Consider the following 25,170-nt stretch of genomic DNA (forward strand, 5'->3'; position numbering starts at 1 on the left):
GAGTTATGCTTGTTCAAAGTTGGCCTCATGAAGTGAAATTATAGGTCATGCATCATTTTGGAACTTTGAAATTTTGTGCACATGACCTCAAATATGGATGCTACACGACCCATAACACATCTGAAAACATGCCATGCATTCATTTTCACCATGCCATGATAATTGAAGAAGATTCTAAAAACAAGAACATGTGATTATGTAATGATTACATTTAGGAATTTATGGCAAATTGATGAATCACCCAAGGAATCTTCTCACCAACCAATTAGAGCTCATTTCTGTCTCAGAATTGTCCCCTAAGATCAAGCAAAATCGAGGGCTAGGGGATTGATCAAATGGAATCAAAATTCTCATCATTGCATAAGAGATATTTGCAAACTTCCTTCATGCTTAAGAAACCAAATTTCTTTCATTAAGCAAACTCACCACAGCCAATTGATCTGCATTCATTTGCCTATAAATAGGAGGGCATACTTCAGTAGAAAAACACACCAAAGCAACCATATTCCTTGCTTTCTCTTTCTCTTCTCATGCTTATTGTTTTTCAAAGTTCTTTGGCAAGAAGAATCGTTTTCTTCAAACCAGAGCTTATCTTTGGAAAGTAAGCATTCTAACATCTCAAGGGAGGTCATTTGAGGTGATCCAAGCACCTGGATCACTTCTGTAAGTGGAGGAACACCATTGTTGCTCTCACTTTGGAGCAGTTGCAGTTGGAGGTCCATAGTGCAATTCAGAAGGTTTCCAATCAAGCCAAGCATCCAGGCACGTTCCATAGGAGGTAGTGAAGCTGTTCAGATGGCTGCAGCTCATCTGTAACTCAAGAATCATCACTCTCCATGTTCACTTGAAGCTCAAATCGAGGGAGGTCCATAGAACAATTCAGGAGGATTGAGGTTACAACAAGCATTCAGTTAGCATCACTGAGTCACAAGGAAGCTTTTGGGATCATTCATACAAGCCCAGTTGCTCTCTATCATCCTCACGACCTCCAATTTTCAGAGGTAAGTTTCTGAACTCCACCTCTTTAATTTAAGCATTCTTTAAGAAATAGCTCGATTCTATCTTGTTCAGCATCATCAGAGGATTGAAAACCCTCTATCATCATTCATTTATCTTTCAGTATAGTCATTTAATTTGATTTTTAAATTTTAGGGTTCTTCACGATTTCTGGTAAATTAGTTAGATGTAGTTAATATAAATATATATTAGTTACATATTTAGAATCGTGAGTGAATTTAGAGCAAGTTTCATGTTTACACCTGGACCATTGGTTGAGATTTGAGAGAATCAGAATTTCAAAAATGTTGGAGCTTGAGCTTGAAGACGAAGATGGAGGGTGGCGCCATTTTTTTAAGTCTCTGAACAGAGTTTATTTTATATTTAATGATATGCGTTTCATAAACGAATGAATAACTTGCCCCAGTGGCCACACATGCGCTCTTAGTCTCCTCATGCCCAAAGTCTGGGGTTCGAATCCCCCTCGCCCCAGACTTTTTGATTCTTTTATTTTTCAATGATTTATCACTTGTTTTGAAACATAACCAAATGAGTGAGAGTTGCTATCACCATGCGCGCGTTGGCTCAGTGGTGTGGTTTTGGGTGTGTGACCTAAAGGGCGTGAGTTCAAGCCTTGGTGGAGACATTTCTAAATTTTTTATCACTTTTCACACCTATTCTCTTCACAACTTCACATGATTATTTAACCTATCAAATTAAATCATTTTCACTTCATTTTTCACACACTTTTTATTTAATATACCTATTTTGTGAATAATCAAAAAAATCATAAAAATATTATTTATTTCATGTATTTTAATTAGGTTTAACATAGTATGTTTTAAAGTGTTTTCTTAAAAACTTTAAATATATATATTCATTTTGTTTTAACCTAATTATTTTAAAAATAAGTTTATGATAAAACCCTAATTGTTTAGGTCTTAATTAGGCATAGATCTTTATTCTTTACCTTAATTAAGTTGACTTTTTGTCAATTTTCAAAACTGTTTTCAATCTCCGTTTAAATCAAATGATTAAGGTTTTCAAACAACAAAACCTTATATCATTTCAAATCATTTTCAAAACTGCTTTTGTAACCAGTACTGTAAAGTACTGGGCCTCTAATAGAGTGTAAGTCCCAACACCTTTTTCTTTTCATAGTTTGTTTTCAAAACTGTATTTTCAAAATCTTCTTTTTGTTTTCAAAACATTCTTCTGGTATTTGAAGGGCATTATTCCCGGTGAAACTCTTCAGATACCTATGTGACCTTTGTCCATCTTCACTTCTTCTGTTTTCAAAAACCCTTAACTGTTTATCATATATATATTCAACTGTTATCCACCAATTACTGTTGAGGCTCTGTATATACTTCTTCAAAGGCCTCCACTCCATCCAGGTTAGGCTTTACAAGCTTTCAATTTACAGTCTTTATTTAAATTACTGTCAAATATAAACTGTGCATATATATTAGTTCAGAACTACGTTTGAGTATAAACCCTAGGACAGTTAAACTATATATATATATTATAGGAATATGGCCTAGGATTGAGAATGTCTTCCCAGTGAAGGCTCTTTCCTAATTAGAGATCTGTAGTTCAAACCCCCAAGATGAATTATTCCCGGTGAAACATCTTGGCAAAAACCTTAGAATCCAAAAAAATAGGACACATCCACCCAAAGAGGAATTATTCCCGGTGAGACCTCTTACCCATTTGCTTAGAGCCAAAATAAGTTCAAAACTACATAGCTTTCTCTTGTGCTATAACAAGGACCCTCGATTAGCCTCCTCTTGGGCTTTGTACAAGGACCCACAGGCTTCCTAAAAGCATTTCCCGCTTCCTCTTGAGCTTGTATACAAGGACCCATCAGGTTTCTTATAAACATAGGAACAGGTCTTTAGTCACCTTTTAGCCTACCCTGGTGAGTTTCTTCCAATTTAAACCAGACTTTAAATAAGCTAAGTTTGTGTCAATTTCATATTGAGTACACCTTTTGGAATGAGAGACATGATGAGGAGCATAATCTCTTTTGAGGCTCCAAAGTTTTTGAAGGTTTTTTGGGATGCAGGTTTTAACAACATAAATGTATATAACTTTGCTACAATTGCAAGATTACACCAGGTTGAGAATTTTCCTATGCATCAGAGCCTTTCACAAGTTGAGAATTTCCCTATACATTTCTAGTTGATATTTATATGTTTGTCAATAATTGCTTTTAATTCACTTGTTACTGGTGTAAACAGATATACAAGTTAATGAAGGAATATATGGATCAATATCAAAATCTTAGACAATTGGAATTATATATTGTTGGAGCATATAATCCTAATATGGACAACTTTTGGATTTTAGATATTGCCATGACTTCTCAACATCTGTGAAAACTCTCTCTAACAGTGAGTTATTCAACCCTTTAGTTTTTCGGTCGGTCATTTCTTTAATATGTTACAATTTACTATTTTCATGAATAATATTTTCCGAAATAGTCATATGTAAATCAATCTTGACTTGAACATGAAGTTTTAGTTTCCTCTTTAAAAGTTACACTGTCTTTGTCTACATTTGCAGATAGAATCACATAGATAGTTTAATATGCTTAGTAGGAATGTATAATCTGAAATAAACTAGTGGTTTGACTTTTGAAAAATATAACCTCTTATTTCAACCTGTTTTATATGCCTGTTGTAATATTAATATTATGATTATTATTATTCAATTTTCAGATTAGAAATGGACATACGGAAATATCACATATAAATGGTTAGACCTCAAGACAAAGAAGAGAATATGTCGGATTTTTTCATAATGATTCAAAATATGGGGAGTTAGATGGATGTGTTTGATCCATAAATGTGATTGAGTTAGCAAGTCATCTTAATCTATTGAATGCAACTTTGCTTAAGCAAATTATTTCAGTTCTCCTAACAATTTCTATATAGGTGCTGGAACATATATATAGTTGGTGTTGGTTTGATTGGAATCTTATTCATGAGCATTGTAAAAATATCAGTTCATAATTTTTTATTGTTATGTTGTTTTTTTATAATGAATTATGTCCTGTTTCTGATACTAGTTAATTGTTTCCTTCTAACATTGTATGATTTACATTGATTTGAATTACAATATTTGTCTCAAAGATTTTGTTGTGTTCATCATCTGAGTTCATTCGCCAAATTTCATTTTTTTTTTTAATCTTCCGAATAGATATCTTTCATAACCATTGTGAACATTCCTTGTTTCATGTGGAACTTTAGAGACTAAGAATAGCGGAGCAATAATATCTGTGTACAAATGATATTACAAAGCATCTCAATAAAGCTTTTTGTTTAAAATTTTCAAAGATATTATGGCCCTTTCAAGGTTCTTCAACAAATTGGTCCTGTGGCCTACTGGCTGGAACTTCCCTCTTCATCTAAAATTCATCATGGCCCTATTGATCTGATCACCCCCTCACTCCCACCTACTACCATCGAAAACCACCCTATTATCGCACCACTGTCCATTTTAGATTCTAAGTGGGATGAATCTACCACACCACCTACCCGTATCATGGCCCCAAATCTGTGCAACTTATCACCTTGACAACTATGTCTAGGCAGCATTACAGCTGGAATGCAAACAGCACAGTTCTAAGATTCTAGGAAAATAAAAACTTAACTGTTTGTGTACATACATTATTATACTAAATGGCTATAACTTAAAACATAATAGAAATCTTGCAACTATTTTGATGATTTGCAATTGTTGTAAGTGTTGGAATTGTGTTTCAATATCTCTGTACAAATGATATTACAAAGCATGTCAAAAAACTGTTTGTTTAAGATTTTCAGCTAACTTTTACCTAGACTTGAGAATTGCAATTTTGTCAGGGATGCATCCACCCACTGGAACCACTTCAGGTTACTGTCCTCCATTATTTCCAAATAGCTGATCTTCAAGATCGTCCCTTTCAGCAATTAACTCGGCAAGCAAGTCATTAAGAAAACTTTCTTTTTTGTTCAGCCTCTCAATTTCAATTCGGAGTTCTCTTTCTTCAAAGTCTAGAAAATCTTGATACTCTTCCATAAAGTCATCTTCTGCATCTTGAGATACATAGCTGTCGAGACTAAAGTTACTATTATTGTCGATTTCTTCGAATATCTCTTCGAAATCAACCGGTGCTGGAGCAGCATTGGGATTTTCATTATTTGGTGGAGCTTGAACTGGAAAATCATCTTCTTCCAACATATCATCATCCTCTGTATACACAAAAATATTCAAATTTTTCTTTTAATTCAAATCCCAACAAGTATCTATATAAATAAATACAGTATATCTTAAATCACCTAAGTAAATGTGATCATCTTCATAGGCGGGCTCCAATTCACCATAGTCAATATTCATAGCATTTTCTGCGGCATCACCATCACTATTCTCTGAAGAGAAAAAAGAATTTACGTTACGCATTCATATTTCTATACTTTTTCTTTTTGTAAACATATTCTATCCACATGCATTCAAATAAACATACCTCTGTCAATGTTGCGCTGCTCAATTCTACACCAGATTTCATACTGTTCTTCTTCTTTTTCAGATATCAATTCTTGATACTCAGTCGATTTATTTTCCAGTTTCAGAATTAGTTCCCCTGTGTGATCAATCCTATTTTCTAATTCATCTTCTTCATTTGGGGGGTCTGGGTTTACAGGTACATCAGGATCTTGGTCGTCATCCATTCTTGATGGAAAAAGAAAACAAGAATATCACTTTCAAACTTGTTAATTTTAAGAGAGAGAGAGAGAGAGAGAGAGAGAGAGAGAGAGAGAGAGTGTGTGTGTTTGTTAATTCTGTTGTATGTGAGCTAATTCATACTTCCTATTTAATATTGAACTGATTAAATTTTAAATTTTAACTAAGGCGCAACACTCTTGTGTTTAGAAGATCAAAGATTTAATTAATTTAAAATACATTCTTTAATATCCATGATAATTAAATGAAAGTTAATTTAAAATTTTAATTTGTTTTTAAATAAAATAATTTTTAAAAATGGCATGCATTAACTAATATTATTATATTCATATCCAATTACTCAACTAAATTCAAGTATATAAGAGTGCTACATTAATTTAAGGAATTATTTCTCCCAGATGCTCTCACACTCTATTGAAATTAGGCTATGTTTGGATACAATAAAAAAAACGGAGCAAAATGGAGTGGAGCATAATGAAATAGAGTGGAATAGAATAAATACGTCATTTCATTGTTTGGATACTTCATGATAAAATAGAGTAATTTTTTCATTCCGCCCAAATCGGTGGGTACAAAAAAAAGGTGGAAAGTGATGGAATATGATGGAATGCATTCCATAAGATACCACTTCATTCCATCTGTTTTTAACCGATCCAAACGATGGAACATAAACTTCTTTCATTTCCATTCCACTCTATTTCATCCTATTCCATCAATCCAAACATATCCTAAGGGTTAAGCGAATTAATAGTGGGTTGAGCGATTGTACGGTTATTAAAATTGACAATGAATCGAACCAACTCAAAAATGATAGACGATAGGCTACAATCCAGAAGGGGTGGAATAGATCACAAACAAAATTGTTATAGTTTAATTTTTAAAAATAGTCTAAACGCCAATGATCAGCTAACCATATAGAGTACAAGCTGGCTATCACCTCCAAGGATTGTGTCTCACGCTGATCGCCGTATGAAATACATAAAATATCATCTAGCACGATAATATGTCAAAAGCATGTATATCTAACACCTCCCTCTTGATCTATTACTCCGATCATGTTGTCCGACATGTATATGTTTTATTACACTTTTTATTACACCTCCCTCTTAATATTAATGTTTATCTTTACAGAAACAGACAATACTAAAGCCTATGAGTCACGCTCGCAAAATATTTAGTCTGCATCATCCTAATCCTAATGTAAATTGGTTCAATGTTACCATTTACTCCTATTTTCCTCACTAAAAACAATTAAAAAAACAACTACTACATTTTTAAAAACTCTGGTGTCACTCCTACAAATAGGAATGAATAGATTAATTGGTCACATGATTACATTACCATTAATAGCAATAGTATAAATAAATATATCCAATATTAAGTTCAACTACTTCACATATTTCTCTCTCCCTCCCAACTGAAATAACGGTTCACTTTCACTTCACTCTTTCACTTAGTATTTCAAGAAACTTCTCCATGGACAACAATGGAGACCCAATCCCCAACAATGAAAATGCTAATATTGGGTATTTCATTGACTTCTTTTATTTAATTCTTTTTTATAGATTATAGAGTTATTTAATGGATTTCTTGTCATTACAGTAACCCTAATGTTGTTCCCACTGTCGAAGAGCTTGAAGAAATATTAGTGGCTTTGGATGAAAAGATTAAGATTCTTCGAACAAAAAGCAAGGAATATTACAAAACCATCGTGGAAGGAAAAACAAGGCTTGCAAGATTCAAGACACCATCAACAAAAATTATGATAATACGTTTTTAATCAATGATGATGATGGCGATGTTGTTGTTAAGTGTGGGTATAAATTTTGCATCTATAAATGTATGAATCTTTATAAAAAAAATTATATTTTTCTGTTTTTCCTTCGGATAATGGTGATAATGATGATGGTGTTGAGTATAGATACTTCAACATTCATCAACCAGGTGCAAACATTCGAAGGGATTATGCGACCATTTTCCATGATATGGAACACAAGACTAGTTTTAACATTGGAGACTACGTAACTATGGGACCTTTCGACGAGTCTTACCTTCAATACCAAGAAAGATCGACCACGAAATTTAGTATTTGGCAAACAAGAGAGACTTCATTGAGAATGATTTGATTTGTCAACTATTGGATTAGAGACGCGATCTTAAAAGACAAGTTGCTGACTTAGTGGTTTTTTCCAAAATAAATAACTCAAGTTTTTCCCAAAATAAAAGAGTCATTTTTTTTCGAATATCAAAAAAACAATTTTTTTGAAAAAATAATAATTTAAGTTGATTTTTTATTAAAAACAATTATGTAAACTAGTATATTAAAAAATGTTTATAAAATTAAATTTAAATTGGTTTTTTGTTAAAAATAATTTAAAACCAAGTGTAACGATTCAGTTCTTTAACAAATTGTTCGGTTTTGGAAAAAATTGGCTTCTAATAGTTTTGTACGATTTAGAATTCTTAACCAATATACCAAACCAAAACTTTTAGTTGTGTTCTAGAAAAATTGAAACAGTTCAGTTAAGATAACCTTATATAACTGTTTGATTTGGTTCAGATGACCTTATATAATTGTTTGGTTTGGTTCAATTTTCTAACAAAAATGTACCATGAACGACCCTAGCTGGAAGATGGAGTAAGGGTTATATTGGTTGTTGTTGGTTTGAACAGATTCTTATTTATGAGCATCTTTTTTCTTCTTTTTAAAATTTTTCTTAACACTATTTATGAGAATCTAAAACATGAAGTAAATGAACAATGCCGACTCATAATTTTGTAATGTTATGTTATTAGTTAGTTTTTTCTACCAATAAAACATGAAGTAAATGAACAATGTCGGCTCATAATTTTGTAATGTTATGTTATTAGTTAGTTTTTTCCTACCCATATTGTATGATTTACATTGATATGAATTACAATATTATTGAAAAATCTGATTGCGAACCAGTCTCATCATCCACTAGTGGGGATGCATTTATTACAATGTTTTAGAAAACTTATTTTAAAAACAGTTTCCATTTTTATTGTTTTTAAAAGTGAAAAACTAAAACATGTTAAGCATGTTTTCAATTTCCAATTTTGATTTTCTATATTTTAAGTTTAAAATGAAAAACACCGAAAAAGGTGGTAGTTTTCATTAATGACATATATATAATTATAACCAACTTTATTCTTTTATACAATTCAGTCACGTGTAAAGCTAAATATAAATAGAAAATGGAATGTAATGCACTTGTATAAGTTTATAAAAGTAATTATTTTTCTTTCAAAATTATCAAGTTTCAATTTTATTACCATCATAAAAAATCATTCTTTTAATTTTATAAAATTACATACAAATATTTTTTGTTTCTAATATTAAATTTATTTTAAAACCCGAACGGTTTTGTCTGGTCGGACCAGTTGGACTGTAAATCGAAGGATGGAGTGATCTGGTAAGGCAATCAGACCATAGTTCCAGTTGATCCATTAAAAATCATTGTGAGTCAGCCTATTCACTGGTAAAACAAATGTATCGATGGATTTCTTGAACCGTCAGGTTGATCTCTTTATGTTTATTTTTTAGCTTAATTATATTTTTATCCCCATTTTTCTTAAGTTTTGATGCCCCTTTTAGAACCTTTGAATTGTAGTATACACATTTTATGGAATATTCCATTCTTAAATATTTTGACTTCTTCGTTGATTGATCGTGAGTTTGTTGCTGAAGTATTAAAAGGAATTGGGACAAATTGTTTTGATTTATTTATGTAACATCCCTATTTCTCTAAGTGTGAGAATAATAGCTAAGTATTTAGTTAGAAATGAACTAGATTGCAAGGTTGTAAATACTACTTAGTTAAAGAGCATTTTGGGTCTAAAGGAGAAAGTATAACATGAAAATGGTTTATTTGGCCTATGAAATCAGAATTTGAGAGAGAGAGAGAGAGAGAGAGAGAGAGAGAGAGAGAGAGAGAGAGAGAGAGAGAGAGAGAGAGAGAGAGAGAGAGAGAGAGAGAGAGAGAGATATCATGTTCATCAGCTCTAAAAGTCCATTTTCGCACCCTTGGTACATCCTTCACAAAACAAGTAATAACTTTTTACTCGTAACTCCATTTAAGTGATTCCGGACTTTTCGGAAAGAGCATGAAATTCCCTTTTGTTTGCATATAAATTTTGTTGCTAGAGTGTATGTATTGAAAGAGATAAATGTGTTTAAATATGACCAATTCTTTTTGAAAATGGGTGTAAAAGGGCTACAAATTGGATGAGCTATGAGGTGGAGTTTTGACCAAGATGGGAGTTCAATTGCAGCATGACTATCATACTAACCTCCCTTTATGCAAGGTGAGTTCCATAGTTAGAACTTGGGGTAGGAAATTGGGAACTTGAATGATCATGGGTTAGTTGTGTGCAATGTATCGCATGCTTGACTAATAATGAAAAACGTGTTCTCTTGATGCCTGGAATGTTTTGGACTGTTAATGCATGTTAGGGTTTGATGTGGGAGGTTTAGGAATGAGTTTTATGCAAAAAAAAAATGGGTATTTTTTAAATTGGGTTCCATGGAAAACGATTACCATATGTTGGATATCTATTTCTACCAAAAAATGGGTTTTTTTTTGACATTATGCATGCAGGAAATCAATAACCACTACGATGGAAATCGATTTCGTGAGTCTGCGTTGAAAAAAATGCAGAATTTGAAAATCGCACAACTGGAGTTCCGTAACTCGGAATTAGGTGCTGTCAGAAGCATTGGAAAGCTCTTCCAATGATTTATTTAGTAATGAATTAATTGAATGGTTTTATGCCAATTATTTAGAGGCCATGGAAAATATTCCATGTTGTGATCCTTATATGTATGATATTTATGCAATATTATGGAAGGATGAACTATATGGTGATTGATTGTTCATGTCCTAATTATGTGTGTGCCTAATGTGATGCACAATGAATAAATGACATTATAAGATAACTTTTATGCTAATCTTTTATGTATTATATATAAATGCATTATGTTGAAATGATAGAATGTGATCATTGAATGTTGTTTTTCGTTGTTTCGGTTGAACATTCAGAATTTGTTTGTCTGTGTGGCTTGATGGGCACGGGATCAGATGTATGCTTGAATCGAAGTAGGCCTAGTTATTAGGTGGTAAATCACTTACAGCCCTGACTTTGTGTTTGACGGTTCTATAATGTTGCGATGTCCTAGGGAGGGTCTGAAAGGGCTTTTCTCGCTGGTGTAACAGAAGCATGGGCGTTCATGGTATATTGAACACACTTGAGCTACCATTGTGATGTGCTTGTAGAGGTATGAAAGGACGTAGCCCACTTGTGGATATCACACATCGGTGTGCTTGGTATGGTGAGGTTGTGATGCCATGTAGGCTATATCACTTCAGATTGACTCACATCTAGTGGTGACATGTAGGAAATACCGCTACTTTCGCCCGGTGGGCTTGTGCCATTAAGATGGAATTTTTTCCATGGGCGTTCCTAATCACATGTGTTTGGATGATTGACACGATCGTGAGATCACTTAGGCAATGTCACTTTTGTAACTCGTCACAGATGGAATTCCATGTAGAACTCATATGATTCATCATGTTATGACATGTGCAAGTGTCTTAACACGGTGCACAGGTGTAACTCATCGAGGGTGTGATAGTGTGGGCTTCGTAAGGGCATTAACGTACTTCTGGATTCCTGTACAGGGATACGGGTCTGCATACTTGTTTGTATTTGGCTATGTGTCTATTTTTTGTTAATCTCATTGGTTAGTGAAGGGACTTCCAATGGTGATACTACCTTTTGTTGTGTATTTGTACCTGGCCATGAGAGAACCCTGGATCCATGGTGGATCTATTTTGATGCATGAACCTTGTAGAACCGAGTGAACCCATAAGATAGGGAAACTCACTGAGATTTAATAATCTCACCTCAATCCTCTAATAATTTTTTCAGACACAAATTATAAGTGAAGAATTTATATATGGTCTGCATTGAAGATTGTGGACGAGGAGATGGCAGGATGACCTCATCAAATTTTATCTTTCTGATGTGCATTGTTGTAGACAAGCCAATTGTATACATTTTAGATGGAAACTTGAATTGTATATGATTTTAATTTCTTGTCTTTTCCAACTTATTTATGTTTCTATGTACTATTTACTGCATCACTGCATATTATTCTAGACGTATATGTTGGGGGAATTACGATTTCGAATGAATAAAGAATGTTTATTCAAATGAGCCATAATTCACCAAACACTAGTAATTGAAACTAATATTAACATGACATTATTCAACAAAAGCAACAAGTAACAATAACAAGACGTGTTATTCAACAAATGCAATTGGTTTCAATTTTACTTATGCTACTTGTAGAAACTTTTATTTATTTTACGTATGAATTTTTTAAAACTTAAAATTAAAACAAAGTCAGATATAACTTTTTTTATTGAAAACACATGTAATTGAAACTATTAGTTTAATATATTTTAAAAATATTTGAAATCCAGCTGCAATTTGTTATAACAAACCGTAACCACTTTTCTTCTGTAATAACTCATTATCTATAAACAATAACATGACGTTATTCACACACATTGGAGCATAATCAAGACGTGAATACCAGAGCGAGAAGAATCATGAGCGTTTGAGAATCAAGTGAGTTTTATTGTTCTTCTTCTTTGTATTTTCTTAAATGCATGTTCATAAATTTTCTTTTTCTTATTTGTATGTTCTAAAATGCATGTTCATACATTTTCTTCTTCTTCGTATGTTCTTCTGCTCAATTTTGAAAAATTCAAAGCATGTTGATTTTTGATTTTGATGATATTGAACTTTTTATTCCTGATTTTGATTATTGATTATGTTTATGTTCATTATTTAAGACATTATTACTTGTTCAGTAGAGTAGCTTTTGTCTCTTGATTGAAAATACACTAGAGTAGTTTTTTTATTCTTGTTTTGTATGTTATGTCGTTGTTCTTTTTTTAAGACACTAGAGTAATTTTTTATTCTTGATTGAAAATACACTAGAGTAGATTTTGATTCTTGTTTTTTATGTTATGTTGATGCTATCAACTATTTCTATATTTCATTTTAATCCTCTGTTCAGTAAAATGCAAAATGATAAAGTAATGATCACTAGTATGATTTTAGTTTGCCTAAAATTTCGATTCTAATGTTAACTCTCACACTTGTGTTTTCAGCTTCAGGTTTGAGATTTTCTATCTGCGAATCTTTGTTTTACCATGAAACAATGAGAGTTGAATGGCTTGCACCACGAGATTCAGCAGTATTATGATGACGTAAGTGAATTTTTTATCATTGATTTCCTTATATATTTATTGACCTAGTATGCATTTTCAAAAAATATGTGTTCGTTTCTCAACGCACGGAGATGGAGGAAAATAAGACCATCTAGTTGACGAGGATTGAGGAGAAGGATACCATCACGTTGACAATGATGGAGGAGAAGAAGATTATCACGTTGACTATGATGAATGAGAAGGAGACCATGATGAGTCACCTCCGATTCAAATTAATTTAAGTTCTATTTTTGAAGATCTTGAGGATTCTGACAACTTCACATACTCAAGCTACTGTGTTAAAAGGTCCAAAAAATTAAACTGTTCTAGAGAAGCAAGCTTGATTTCTTGAACATGTAATTATGTGTTTCAACAAGAAAAGGGCTTTTATCAATGAAGAGCTTAAGGGTAAGCTTTATGTTGAAGAAGAAAATATCAGTGTCCATCTTGCTGAACTAATTCGTCTAAGTGAATGAATTTCTGTAATAGAGTATCGTTCTTCTGGTCAAACTTTGATTAAGTTTGAATTCAGTTTAGATGAGTTTGTTGCTGAAGTATTAAATGAAATTGAAACAAATTGTTCGTATTTATTTTGAATGAATAAAGAATGTCTTTTATTATCTCATCTCTAAAATTGTTTTAAAAAATAGTTAACTAAATGAATATTTTAATTTTCTCATTTTTAAAACAGTTTTGAAAAGTCATGTTGCCAAACAAGTGTTTTTTTAATTGTTTTATTCTTAAAAAAACACTTTTCTAAAACAATTTTATAAAACGTTTTTTTAAAATTGAAAAGCAAAATTTAATCAAACGAGCCCTAATTCTCCAAACACCAGAAACTGAAACTAATATTAATGTGACACTATTTAACAAAACAACTAGTAATAGTAACAAGATGTTATTCAACAAATACAATTGTTTTCAATTTTATTTATGCTACTTCTAGAAACTTCAATTTATTTTACATATGAGTTTTTTAACACTTAAAATTAAAACAAAATCAAATATAACTTTGTATCGAAAACACCCGTAATTGAAACTATTAGTTTAATATATTTTATAAATACTTGAAATCCAGCTGCATTTTTTTATAACAAACCGTAACCATTTTTTCTTATGTAATAACTCATTATATATAAACAATGACATGACCATATTCACACACATTGGAGCATAATCAAGAAGTGAATAACAAATCGAGAAGAATCACGAGTGATTGAGAATCAAGTGAGTTTTATTATTCTTCTTCTTCTTTGTATGTTCTGAAATGCATGTTCATACATTTTCTTCTTTTCTTTATATGTTCTAAAATGCATGTTCATAGATTTTTTTTCTTCTTCTTTTTATGTTCTAAAATGCATGTTCATGCAGTTTTTCTTCTTCTTCGTATGTTTTTCTTCTCAATTTTGAAAAATTCAAAGCATGTTGATTTTTTAATTTAATGATATTGAAACTTTTATTGTTGATTATTGATTATTGATTATCGATTCTAATGTTAACTCTGACACTTGTATATTCAGCTTCAGGATTGAGATTTTCTATCTGTGAAGCTTTGTTTTACCATGGACAACGCACTTGACAATCTAGAAAATGTCAATCTAATTCCTACTCCAAAGTTAGTTTCTACTTTATTTCTTGAGTTTTAAAGATTATTGGATATAACTATATTGATTTTATCATTCCCTGCAGTCCTCCTGCTCCAACCATCGAGGAACTATAGGAGAAATTTGATTCGATCAAGGAAAGGCTTAAATTGAAAGTCAGGGAATTTCATAGAAGCACGGATGAGAAACAATGAGAGTTGGACGACTTACACTAGGAGATTCAGCAAAATTATGACGACGTAAGTGGATTTTTTATCATTAATTTCCTTATATATTTATTGACCTAGTAAGCATTTTTTAGAAAATGTGTTTCTTTTCTCGACGCATGGCGATGGAGGAAAAGAAGACCATCTAGTTGAGGATGATTGAGGAGAAGGTGACCATCATGTTGACGATGATGGAGGAGAAGAAGATTATCACGTTGACCATGATGAATGAGAAGGAAACCCAGATGAGTCACCTCCGGTTCAAATTAATTTCAGTGTTATTTTTGAAGATCTTGAGGATTGTGACAACTTCATATTGGATGCATATATCTCTGAAGCTACTGTGTTCAAAGGTCCAGAAAACTAAAGTGTTCTAGAGAAGCAAGCTAGATATCTTGAACATGAAATTAGGTATATCAACTTTATGTTGGTTTTTTAGCTTAATTAAATTTTTATCCCCATTTTTCTTAAGTTTTGATGCCTATTTTAGAACCTTTGAATTGTGGTATACACACATTTTATGGAATATTTCATACTTAAAGTTTAGTTATTAAATTTTATGACATGTTCTAATCAGAATTGATACTGATAAAAGTGATGATTCTACTTCTTATGCAAGTGATGATGAATTTTCAAAATTTCTCTTTAATAGTATGAGTTATGATTATCATTAGAAATACTTTAAAAAAGCAAAAATTGTTTTAAAAAATAGTTAACCAAATGAATATTTTAATTTTCTCATTTTTAAAACAGTTTTGAAAAGTCATGTTACCAAACAAGTTTTTTTAATTGTATTCTTCTTAAAAACGCTTTTCTAAAACAATTTTATAAAACGCGTTTTTAAAAATTGAAAAGCAAAATTTATTCAAACGAGCCTTAATTCTCCAAACACCACTAACTGAAACTAATATTAATGTGGCACTATTCGACAAATGCAACTAGTAATAGTAACAAGACGTTATTCAACAAATGCAATTGGTTTCAATTTTACTTATGTTACTTCTACAAACTTCTATTTATTTTACATATGAGTTTTTTAAAACTTAAAATTAAAACAAAATCAAATATAACTTTTTTTATCGAAAACACCCTTAATTGAAACTATTAGTTTAATATATTTTATAAATATTTGAAATCCAACTGCAGTTTTTATAACAAACCGTAACCATTTTTTCTTATGTAATAACTAATTATATATACACAGTGACATGACCTTATTCACACACATTAGAGCATAACCAAGAAGTGAATTTCAAAGCAAGAAGAATCATGAGTGTTTGAGAATCAAGTGAGTTTTATTCTTATTCTCCTTCTTTGTATGTTCTTAAATGCATGTTCATACATTTTCTTCTTTTCTTTGTATGTTCTGAAATGCATGTTCATACATTTTCTTCTTCTTTTTGAGTTATAAAAAGCATGTTCATGCAGTTTTTTCTTCTTCTTCGTATGTTTTTCTTCTTAATTTTGAAAAATTCAAAGCATGTTGATTTTTGATTTTGATGACATTGAACTTTTTATTTATGATTTTGATTATTGATTATGTTGATGTTCAATTTTTAAGACATTGATTACTTGCATAGTGGAGTAGTTCTTATCTCTCGATTGAAAATACACTAGAGTAGTCTTTTATTTTTGTTTTTTATGTTAGTCTGTCGAGTTGTATGTAGTTGTCGAAGTGTTGTAAGTAGGTTGCTACACACAAATTTCGATTTAGGTCTAAAATAGTTATTTTGGGCTTCTGTAGTTTTGGGCTCTGGCTTAGGGAGCAAGTAAACCTAAAACTATAAATAGAGAGAGTGACCCTTATTATGTAACAAGTTGAGTAATGGTGCAAACCACGATGGCAATGAATCATCCAAGCAGTCACTTTTTGGCGATTCTTTCAATTTTGAAAGTTAACAACTGTGAGAATTGGTGCAAATAGATAAAAGTTGTTTTCTGTTATCAAGATATTTGGGATGTTGTGAAAGAAGAGGTAGCACCGCTTGCATAAAATGCAACAATGAAGAAAAGGCTGCACACAAATAATTGAAGAAGAATTATTATAGAGCTCCCTTTATAATTCATCAATGTCTAAGTCCGAATAATTTTGAAAATGTTAGTGATGTAGAATCTACAAAAGAAGTTTGGGGGATTCTTGAAAAGTCTTTTGGAGGTGTAGAAAAGGTGAAAGAGGTGAAGTTAACAAAAGTACATATGAATTACTTCAGATGGAAGAAAGTGAAAGCATAATTGATTTCATCACTAGAGTTACGAAATTGGTGTATCAAACCAAGGTATGTGTAAAAGTGTTGACATCAAAATCAATTGTTGCAAAGATGTTGAGGTCATTGGCTCCTAAGTTCGACCACATAGTGGTACCCATAAAAGAACCTAAATATTTGTCGAAATTGACAAAATAAGAGCTTCAAGGGATGCTCAAATCTCATGAACAAAGAATGACAGAAAGAGTTGCAGGCAAGTCAAAGAGTGGTGTGGATTTGTATGCTAAGTCAGCAAAAGAAAATAAAGTTAAAGAAAGTTGGAAAGGCAACAAAGGTAAAGAAGGCTACAATAATTCGACTGGTCGAAATCATCAAGAAGGAAGTTGGTTGAATCAGAGAAAGCCCTCATAACAAAGCAACCAAAGAGGTAGTACTGCAGGTAGAGGAAGAGGTGGTGGTCGAAAGCCTGAAAAAAGTCACATCTGGTGTTTCAATTGTATAAGTATGGTCACTATTCTAGTGATTGTCCAAAAGAGAATATGAATCAAGAAAGTGATGCAAAGTTTGCAAAGTATGAAGAATAAAAAGAAATGATGTTGATGGTTACAACAATGGATGGAGAGATATTCAAGGAATAATGGTACTTGAACTCATGATGCTCATCACACATGTATGAAAAAAATAATGGTTTGTCAACATAAAATCCTCTATGAAGAACACATTAGAATTTGGAAATGACAATACTCTAGCAGCTGAAGGTATTTGTGATGTTCTGATTATGAGGAAAGAGGTCAGTAATTTCCAATGTGTTGTACATACCAGGCATGAAGGTCAATTTGCTCAACATTGGGCAATTGGTCGAAAAGAACTATAAGGTGTCGATCAAAGACAAGATGATGAGATTTGTCAATGCAAGTTGGAGGTTAATCTTGAAGGCTCATATGTCTTAGAATAGAACGTTCAGGATTGAACTAAAATGTGATGGAGCACAAGTGCCTTACAACTCCAGCTAGCAGAGATGAATGGATATGGCATTATCGACTAGGCCATCTCAACTTCAATGATATCAAAGAGTTTAAAAGAAGAAATATGGTTTCAGGATTACCAGAAAATCGACATTCCAAGAGAAGTGTGTGAGGAATGTGTGTAGGCGAAGCAACACAAGAAAAACTTCAGCAAGGATGCATGAAGCAAGTCGAAGGCAATTCTTGAAGTCATATACTCTAATGTATATGGTTTAAATCCAAGTGGTTTCGAATGGAGGTAACAAATACTTTGTCACATTCATAGATGATTTCATTCGAAAACTGTGGACTTACTTGATCAAGAAGAAAAGAGAAGTGATCAAGGTATTCTCCAAGTTCAAATCTATGGTCGAAAGGCAAAGTGGGTGAAATCTCAAGGTTCTGAGGACTGATGGTAGTGGAAAATATGTGTTGAAAGACTTATACATGTTATGTGAAAAAGAAGGGATTGTGCAAGAGGTGGTGCCACCCTATACTCCGCAACATAATGGAACGGCATAAAGTAAGAATCGAATAAATCATGAATATGGTGAGAAGTGTGTTCAAAGGAAAGCATTTACCTAAAGAGTTTTATGGAAAAGTTGTGTAGAGTGTGTCATACATATTGAACATATGTCCGACAAAGATGCTAGAAGAAATTACTCCAGAAGAATGTTGGTCTGATGTGAATCCTAGCTTGAGTCATCTGTAGGTATTTGGGATCTATAGCACAAAGACATGTGTCTGGTCAGTTGAGAATAAAACTTGATGACAAGTCGAGTCAGATGATCCTAATAGAATATCATTCTACTGGAGGATATAAGTTGTTCGACCCAGTGAGTAAGCAAGTATTGATCAACGTGGATGTGATCATAGATGAGCTTAAGAAATTGGATTGGATTGATAATGCCAAGAAGGATTCAGTGAGAATCTTATGTGAAGAACCAACTACTGAAGTCGAAAGAGAATAAGATCAACAAGAAGAAGTCATAGGTGATGCAGGTCCAAGTAGACCTCAAAGAACAAGACACATGCCTAAAAGGTTGCAAGAATGTGTGATTACATCATATAATATGGTCGATGATGATGGTGAGCTGGTACATTATACTTTATACGCAAATGTCAAACCTGTCAATGTAGCAGAGGCATTGAAGGATTCAAAATGGGTGAAAGTTATGAATGAGGAATTGCAGTCGATCAAAGTCAACAACACTTAGTTACTTGTCGAATTTCCTCAAAGTGAAGTGTAATCCTAAAGGGGAAGTGACTCGACACAAGGCACGACTTGTGGCGAAAGGATTTCTTCTGAAGGAAGGAATCGACTTCGATGATGTTTTTCACATGTTGCCATGATCGAAATAATCAAGTTGGTTGTTGGTCTGGCGAACATGAACAATTGGCACATGTGTGAGATGGATGTTAAATGTGCATTCCTGAATGGACCCTTAGACGAAGTAGTCTATGTGGCACAACCAGTTGAGTTTATGAAACATGGCGAAGAGAGAAAGGTGTACAGGCTGCATAAAGTCTTATATGGACTTATGCAAGCTCTTGGTATCCTTTACTTGAGCATTGCCTTCGTGTGTCATTCTCAAAGAATCAAATATATACTTAAGAGAGTCTCTATTTGTTATCTTTTCATATTCCATATAAGAAATCACATCCAGTAGAATGGTTTTAGCTTTATGGTGATTCTTATACTCTTTCTTCTGTTAGTCGTTCATACTTATTCTTTCGACCTTGTTTCCACTTGCATCAACAGGATGTTCGTAGCCATCAACTCCCTTATCCCATAGATCAACATCATATCCAAGAAAAAAACTTTCTATTATGTCCTTCGAGTAATCAAATCTTTCTCTATCAAAATTTGAAGGTTTAGCATTGTTGTGTTCTCTTACATTGATAACTGGTGGCAGTGGTGGTGTAATGGCCATAGTGTTTTACAGAAAAATTGTGAATCTTTATCTAACACAATTAAGTGTTTGCTACCAGAATCGGAGCTCTGGTGCCAGTTGAAGGTGCGTGAAACACAAGAAAAAGAGGTTTGAATTGAGTTTCAAAGTTTAAAATAATTTCTTCTCAATTCAAAAACACAAGAACAAAAATAAATAACACTAATATTTTTAACGTGATTCATTGTTAACGAAGTGACTTCAATCCACCCGATATGGTAATTTTGTCTTAATCCATGGTACCTAAATTAATTACATATCCACAATAAAGACTTCCTATATATTCTAATTTTTAAATTGAATTCATTAAAACAACAATATTAAATAAAACAAACCTAAGGATAACAATTAACAAATTTGATTTTAAAATGAGAGAAACACAATGATAAAAGTAGAAGCCCTAAATCATATTATACTGCAGCAACATCAATTTCTTCCCCCTCCGTTGTCCGTGTCAAAATGTCGTCGTCACTGATATCGGATTTTCTCCGTCAAGCCGGCGGAGCTGCCGTCATCGACGGCGGTTTGGCGACAGAGCTTGAACGCCATGGCGCCGACCTCAACGATCCCTTATGGAGCGCCAAATGCCTCATTTCTTCCCCTCACTCTGACCTCATTCGCCAGGTACATTTCCTTCTTCACCTTTCACCGTTAAACTTCATTTCGATTAACCTTTTTTTATTCATTTTTCATATATCATTGATTTGTTATTAAATTAGTTAGTTATTTAACTTAATCGAATGATGCTATGAATGAATGATCATGTTTTCTATGGAGCAGGTGCACCTTGATTACTTGGAAAATGGTGCAGACATTATAACCACAGCATCTTATCAAGTGAGTCTCCGTATCTGCGTGTCAATGTCGGACACCTGCACTGACACTTGCGCTTAATTTTAATTTTATTTATTTTTTCAAATTATCACCGGTGTCAGGTTGTGTTCAGGGTCCGTGTTTCATAGGTGTTTTTGCTTTTTGTTACTAATAAAAGCTGAAGCTGAGGTAGTTGTTTGTAATGTTCATAGGCTACCATTCAAGGTTTTAAGGAAAAAGGATTTTCAGACGAAGAAGGTGAAAACATGCTAAGAAGAAGTGTTGAAATTGCTTGTGAGGCTCGCGATTTGTATTATGAAAGATGTGCTGAGAGTTCTTTGAGTGATGAGATTGATGCAAGAGTCCTCAAGCCACGGATGATCCTGATTGCAGCATCTATTGGGAGCTATGGAGCTTATTTAGCCGATGGATCAGAGTACAGGTGAAATGCCTAAGATCTCTGGAATTTGGTTCCAACTTGTGCCGTTGAGTATATTTGATATATTACCTATTATGTACTCCATTTATTCGTTAGCAATTTAATTTATATTTATTTTATGATATGTTACTTTTCTGAGTGTGTTTAACTTGGTATATGTTATTTTGGCACTTTTTTTCTTGCACGTGATAGTAACAATATCAGAAGGTTGTCCAAAATAAATGTGTTCATCTTGCATGTATGTTTTGGAGATTTTTCCTTTATCGAATAGAATCATTAATATTTTATAAAGCTTTTAGGTTTGATAGACTTTTGTTGCTATTCTCAGCACTTCTAAAAAACATATTTTTCACGATTGCTATGCTTCTTGACATGTTCTTGGCAGTGGGATTTATGGTGATGCTATCACATTGGAAACTCTCAAAGATTTTCATCGAAGAAGAGTTCAAATTTTGGCAGATTCGGGTGCAGATCTGCTTGCCTTTGAAACAATTCCAAATAAGATTGAAGCTCAGGTATCCTAGAAGCTTTGGACAGTCAAATGCTAAATCTACCCTCTATGATATTTGTATTTGTTCTTTCAGAAGAATATTTTTGTTTGTCTATCTCTTAAGAAAATCATGGGATCATTAATTGTTTGTTCTTTGCAACTTTACCCTCAATGTTAATAACCCGGCGGAGAGTAGATCAATAGAATGATAAAATATTTTGATTTAAGAATTTTATTGAGGGGTAATTCAGTCAAATGAACTCTGCTTGCTTTTAACTGAGGCTTTTAACAACTTCCTTAATTCGTGTTCAATAATCGGTCTTCGTTAAAAGATAGATAAACATTGATAGAAGAACTCAAAGATATGTATAGTTTCTAGAGAGGAAATTAAATTGGGAGAGAACTAGGTATTTTAAGTAGCATGGAGATTGTTGCAGTATCTCCATACTGCAGTACAGTACATTCTACCTCTTCCAACTCTACGATCTCCACTGGTGTAGACTGGAAAATAGGGATTTCTCAATAAAAAATCACTCTTTCATGATCCAGTATCTATTAAACTTGCAAAATAAGTATGTAATAAACAACAGTCTAAAGGGAAATAATAAGCTTGGACATTCAAAAATTTAAGTCTCCACTTACAATTTCATTTTGGTCTTGTCTAAGCAGGCTTATGCAGAACTTCTGGAAGAAGAGAACATAAAGACTCCAGCATGGCTTTGTTTTAACTCTAAGGATGGAGTTAATGTTGTTAGTGGTGATTCTATAGAGGAATGTGGCTCCATTGCTGAATCGTGCAACAAAGTCTTTGCTGTTGGAATCAACTGTACCCCACCTAGATTTATACATGATCTTATACTTCTGCTTAAGAAGGTAGAACCTTAGGTTTTTCTAACTGAATATGCGGGTTAATTGTTGAACTTCTTCCTTGTTCATTAGTTTCATTTGCTACTTTCATTAGTTTCATGTAAGATAATATGTTAGTATTCATAAATTACTATAGCTTTCAATTTATCTGTGCAAAACACACGGCCCTGATTCACATGTAATTTGTTCAGGTGACTACAAAACCAGTTGCTATATATCCAAATAGCGGGGAAACTTATGATGGTGATCGAAAGGAGTGGATGGTAAGTTAATTTCATCTGGTTGTACTGTTGCATTTTATGTTGTTATTAAATTATTGGTGGTCATCTCTGTCTTTAAAATTCAACAAAGATCAATTATCGAAGATAAAAGCTGTGCTATCTGAGTAATATTAAATTTGAACCAATATACAGTGGAAAATTTGATTGTGGAAGTTATTTTGCCTGAAATAAAGAAAATTGTATGCAGTCAAATAAAAGAAGAGTCAAACTTAAGTAAGATTATAATCCGTGTGTGCCACTGTGCCCAACCCTTTACTTGACCGTGAAATCATTCTATTAGTTTTTATTTAAAAAGTAAAACTGATTCAGAGACTGTTGTGTAATTTGTCACTTCACTTATATCAGAATCGTGCTTAGAAGCTGGAGTCTAAGGTAGCCTTTGTCCTAGTTTCTATTAAGTTACTTTAAAGTAGAGCTTAAAAATATGAGCTTAAAAGTTATCTTGTACATTATTTTTATGAAAGTTTTGGTAAAACAAAGGATCTTAAACCAGCCATTATTGTCAACCTTCATTTCTTCACAGTCCTTTCTTCAACCGATCCAGTTGGACTGCTGTCCCCGGGGCTCTCATGCCAACTTGAGAAATACTTAAAAGGTCTGAATAACTAGAAAGATACTTCAAAGGTTCGAGTTATCTGCATATAATTGATTTGAAAAGCTACAAAAGAGAGGCCCTCATATGTAGATTATTGTACATGAGTAAATAACAATGAAGAATAAGAAAATAATATGCCGTTATAATGAAACAATCTTGGTGTTATGTGTGGAACAGAAAAAAAATAAAAAGAACAAAGTATTCTATATTAATAAAATCCTAATTACAACATAAGTGTAAGGGCGAAAGAAACTTGGCCAAACATTACTCAAGTATAAGTGGTCGTGTAAGTAGGTGTTAAACATAGAATGACAGATTTCACAGTGGAAAGATTCGTGTAAAGAACTTTGAATGCAGATTCATTTTGGAAAGATTCGTGTATGAATCTTATTGAACTTAACTTCATATACTAGTGATGTCATACCATTTTGGACATAGTTCAAATAGATGAGTTATATTACTTAACCTTGTTTAGCCAGCGGACTTCTAAGTTTCCTGGAACAGTGTTTAGGAGTGTATATAACATTGAAAACATGATTAATTAATGGAACCTATGTGGACTTGAACTACAAATGTTGGTGTTATTAGTATTAATATTGGAGTTGGAGATCAAATCTTGAGATATTTCTTGAATTATGTGATTCTGATGTTAGGCTGTTCCCGTTGCAGCAAAATACAGGCGTTACCGATGAAGATTTTGTCTCGTATGTTAGTAAATGGTGTGAGTTAGGGGCTTGCTTTGTTGGTGGCTGTTGTAGAACGACTCCTGTTACCATCAGAGGAATATACAAGACACTATACAACAGTCGATCTGCTACTCTTGCGACAGAGTGACTGCCCCATATTCAGAAAGGAGGTAAATGTGCAAACTATTCTAAACAAGAATGCAAGCACAGCTGCAATTGGTCATGTTCCTACTTTGGGCCGATAGAGGAAGATAAATATGGCTTAGCTGCGCTAATAAAATGGCAGTAACATTTTTTTTCAACACACTCGTTAATTCGAGTGAAGGAGAACGGGTCTAAATTATACTGTGTTGGAAAAATTTATCGGTTATTGTAACTTGGAACATAATTTATCGGTTATACTGTGCACATTGCATTCAACTAGAAGGAAAAGATGTTTCTGCTTTGATTTTCTTTCAATTTTGGAAAAAGAAATGGCCATTAATTACTACTACTATTTTTTCTTTTATAAACATAGTACTGCTTATTTTTATACTTCACACAACTGGATTTGTTTTTGTTAGCAAATTCTATTAAAATATAGATCAAATGCAGTCTTACCCATAATTAGGGCTGGTGATATGGTAAACCAATGTAGGCTTTTTACAATTTATGCCTGGCTTGATGAAAATATAAATTCACTATTATTTTTTTTTATTATTTTATTTCAACTTTAAATTTACTATTATATTATTTCAAATTTGGAATTTAATTTATAAATATAAAATATAGATAAATCTAGATGAATTCAGATATATTAATATTATGAAACTCAAATTTAGATGAGTTCATATGACATAAATATTACTGAAATTAGTTTAAATAAGGATAAATAACTAAAACTAATCTTCCTGCTATAGTTGATGATGATATTAGTGAGACTTTATTTTTTAAATGATTTTCTATTTTATTCTTTTCATTTGGCCACCTGTACCAAATAAAACAAGTACAACTAAATACAC

General features: G+C 32.7%; 1 protein-coding gene and 1 pseudogene across 2 annotated transcripts; both read left to right on the forward strand.

The window, feature by feature from the left end:
* LOC131621651 (uncharacterized) overlaps window positions 1-3,935 on the forward strand; it is a 34,142-nt pseudogene extending 30,207 nt beyond the window's left edge.
* A 16,434-nt stretch (window positions 3,936-20,369) lies between these two features.
* Window positions 20,370-24,615, forward strand: LOC131621708 (selenocysteine methyltransferase-like). Of its 2 annotated transcripts, none has more exons than XM_058892746.1 (7): window positions 20,370-20,622; window positions 20,779-20,835; window positions 21,024-21,253; window positions 21,636-21,765; window positions 22,410-22,613; window positions 22,799-22,870; window positions 24,153-24,615. In XM_058892746.1, the coding sequence occupies exons 1-7, from the start codon at window positions 20,458-20,460 to the stop codon at window positions 24,315-24,317; spliced, it is 1,023 nt and encodes a 340-aa protein (XP_058748729.1). In that variant the 5' UTR covers window positions 20,370-20,457; the 3' UTR covers window positions 24,318-24,615. The 2 variants fall into 2 exon arrangements, with proteins under 2 accessions (XP_058748729.1, XP_058748730.1); XM_058892747.1 differs by having other exon boundaries at window positions 24,137-24,313.
* The last annotated feature ends 555 nt before the right edge of the window (window positions 24,616-25,170 follow it).

The sequence above is a fragment of the Vicia villosa genome, unplaced genomic scaffold (genome assembly GCF_029867415.1).
Source record: "Vicia villosa cultivar HV-30 ecotype Madison, WI unplaced genomic scaffold, Vvil1.0 ctg.000010F_1_1, whole genome shotgun sequence".
Lineage (NCBI taxonomy): Eukaryota > Viridiplantae > Streptophyta > Magnoliopsida > Fabales > Fabaceae > Vicia > Vicia villosa.

What these genes read in the sequence shown, in the direction of transcription:
- LOC131621708 (XM_058892746.1), top strand. Translation starts at nt 20,458, where the DNA reads ATGTCGTCGTCACTGATATCGGATTTTCTCCGTCAAGCCGGCGGAGCT. An exon ending in TTATACTTCTGCTTAAGAAG is followed by an intron (nt 22,614 to 22,798) that starts GTAGAACCTTAG and finishes TAATTTGTTCAG; the next exon opens with GTGACTACAAAACCAGTTGC. An exon ending in GTGATCGAAAGGAGTGGATG is followed by an intron (nt 22,871 to 24,152) that starts GTAAGTTAATTT and finishes TTCCCGTTGCAG; the next exon opens with CAAAATACAGGCGTTACCGA.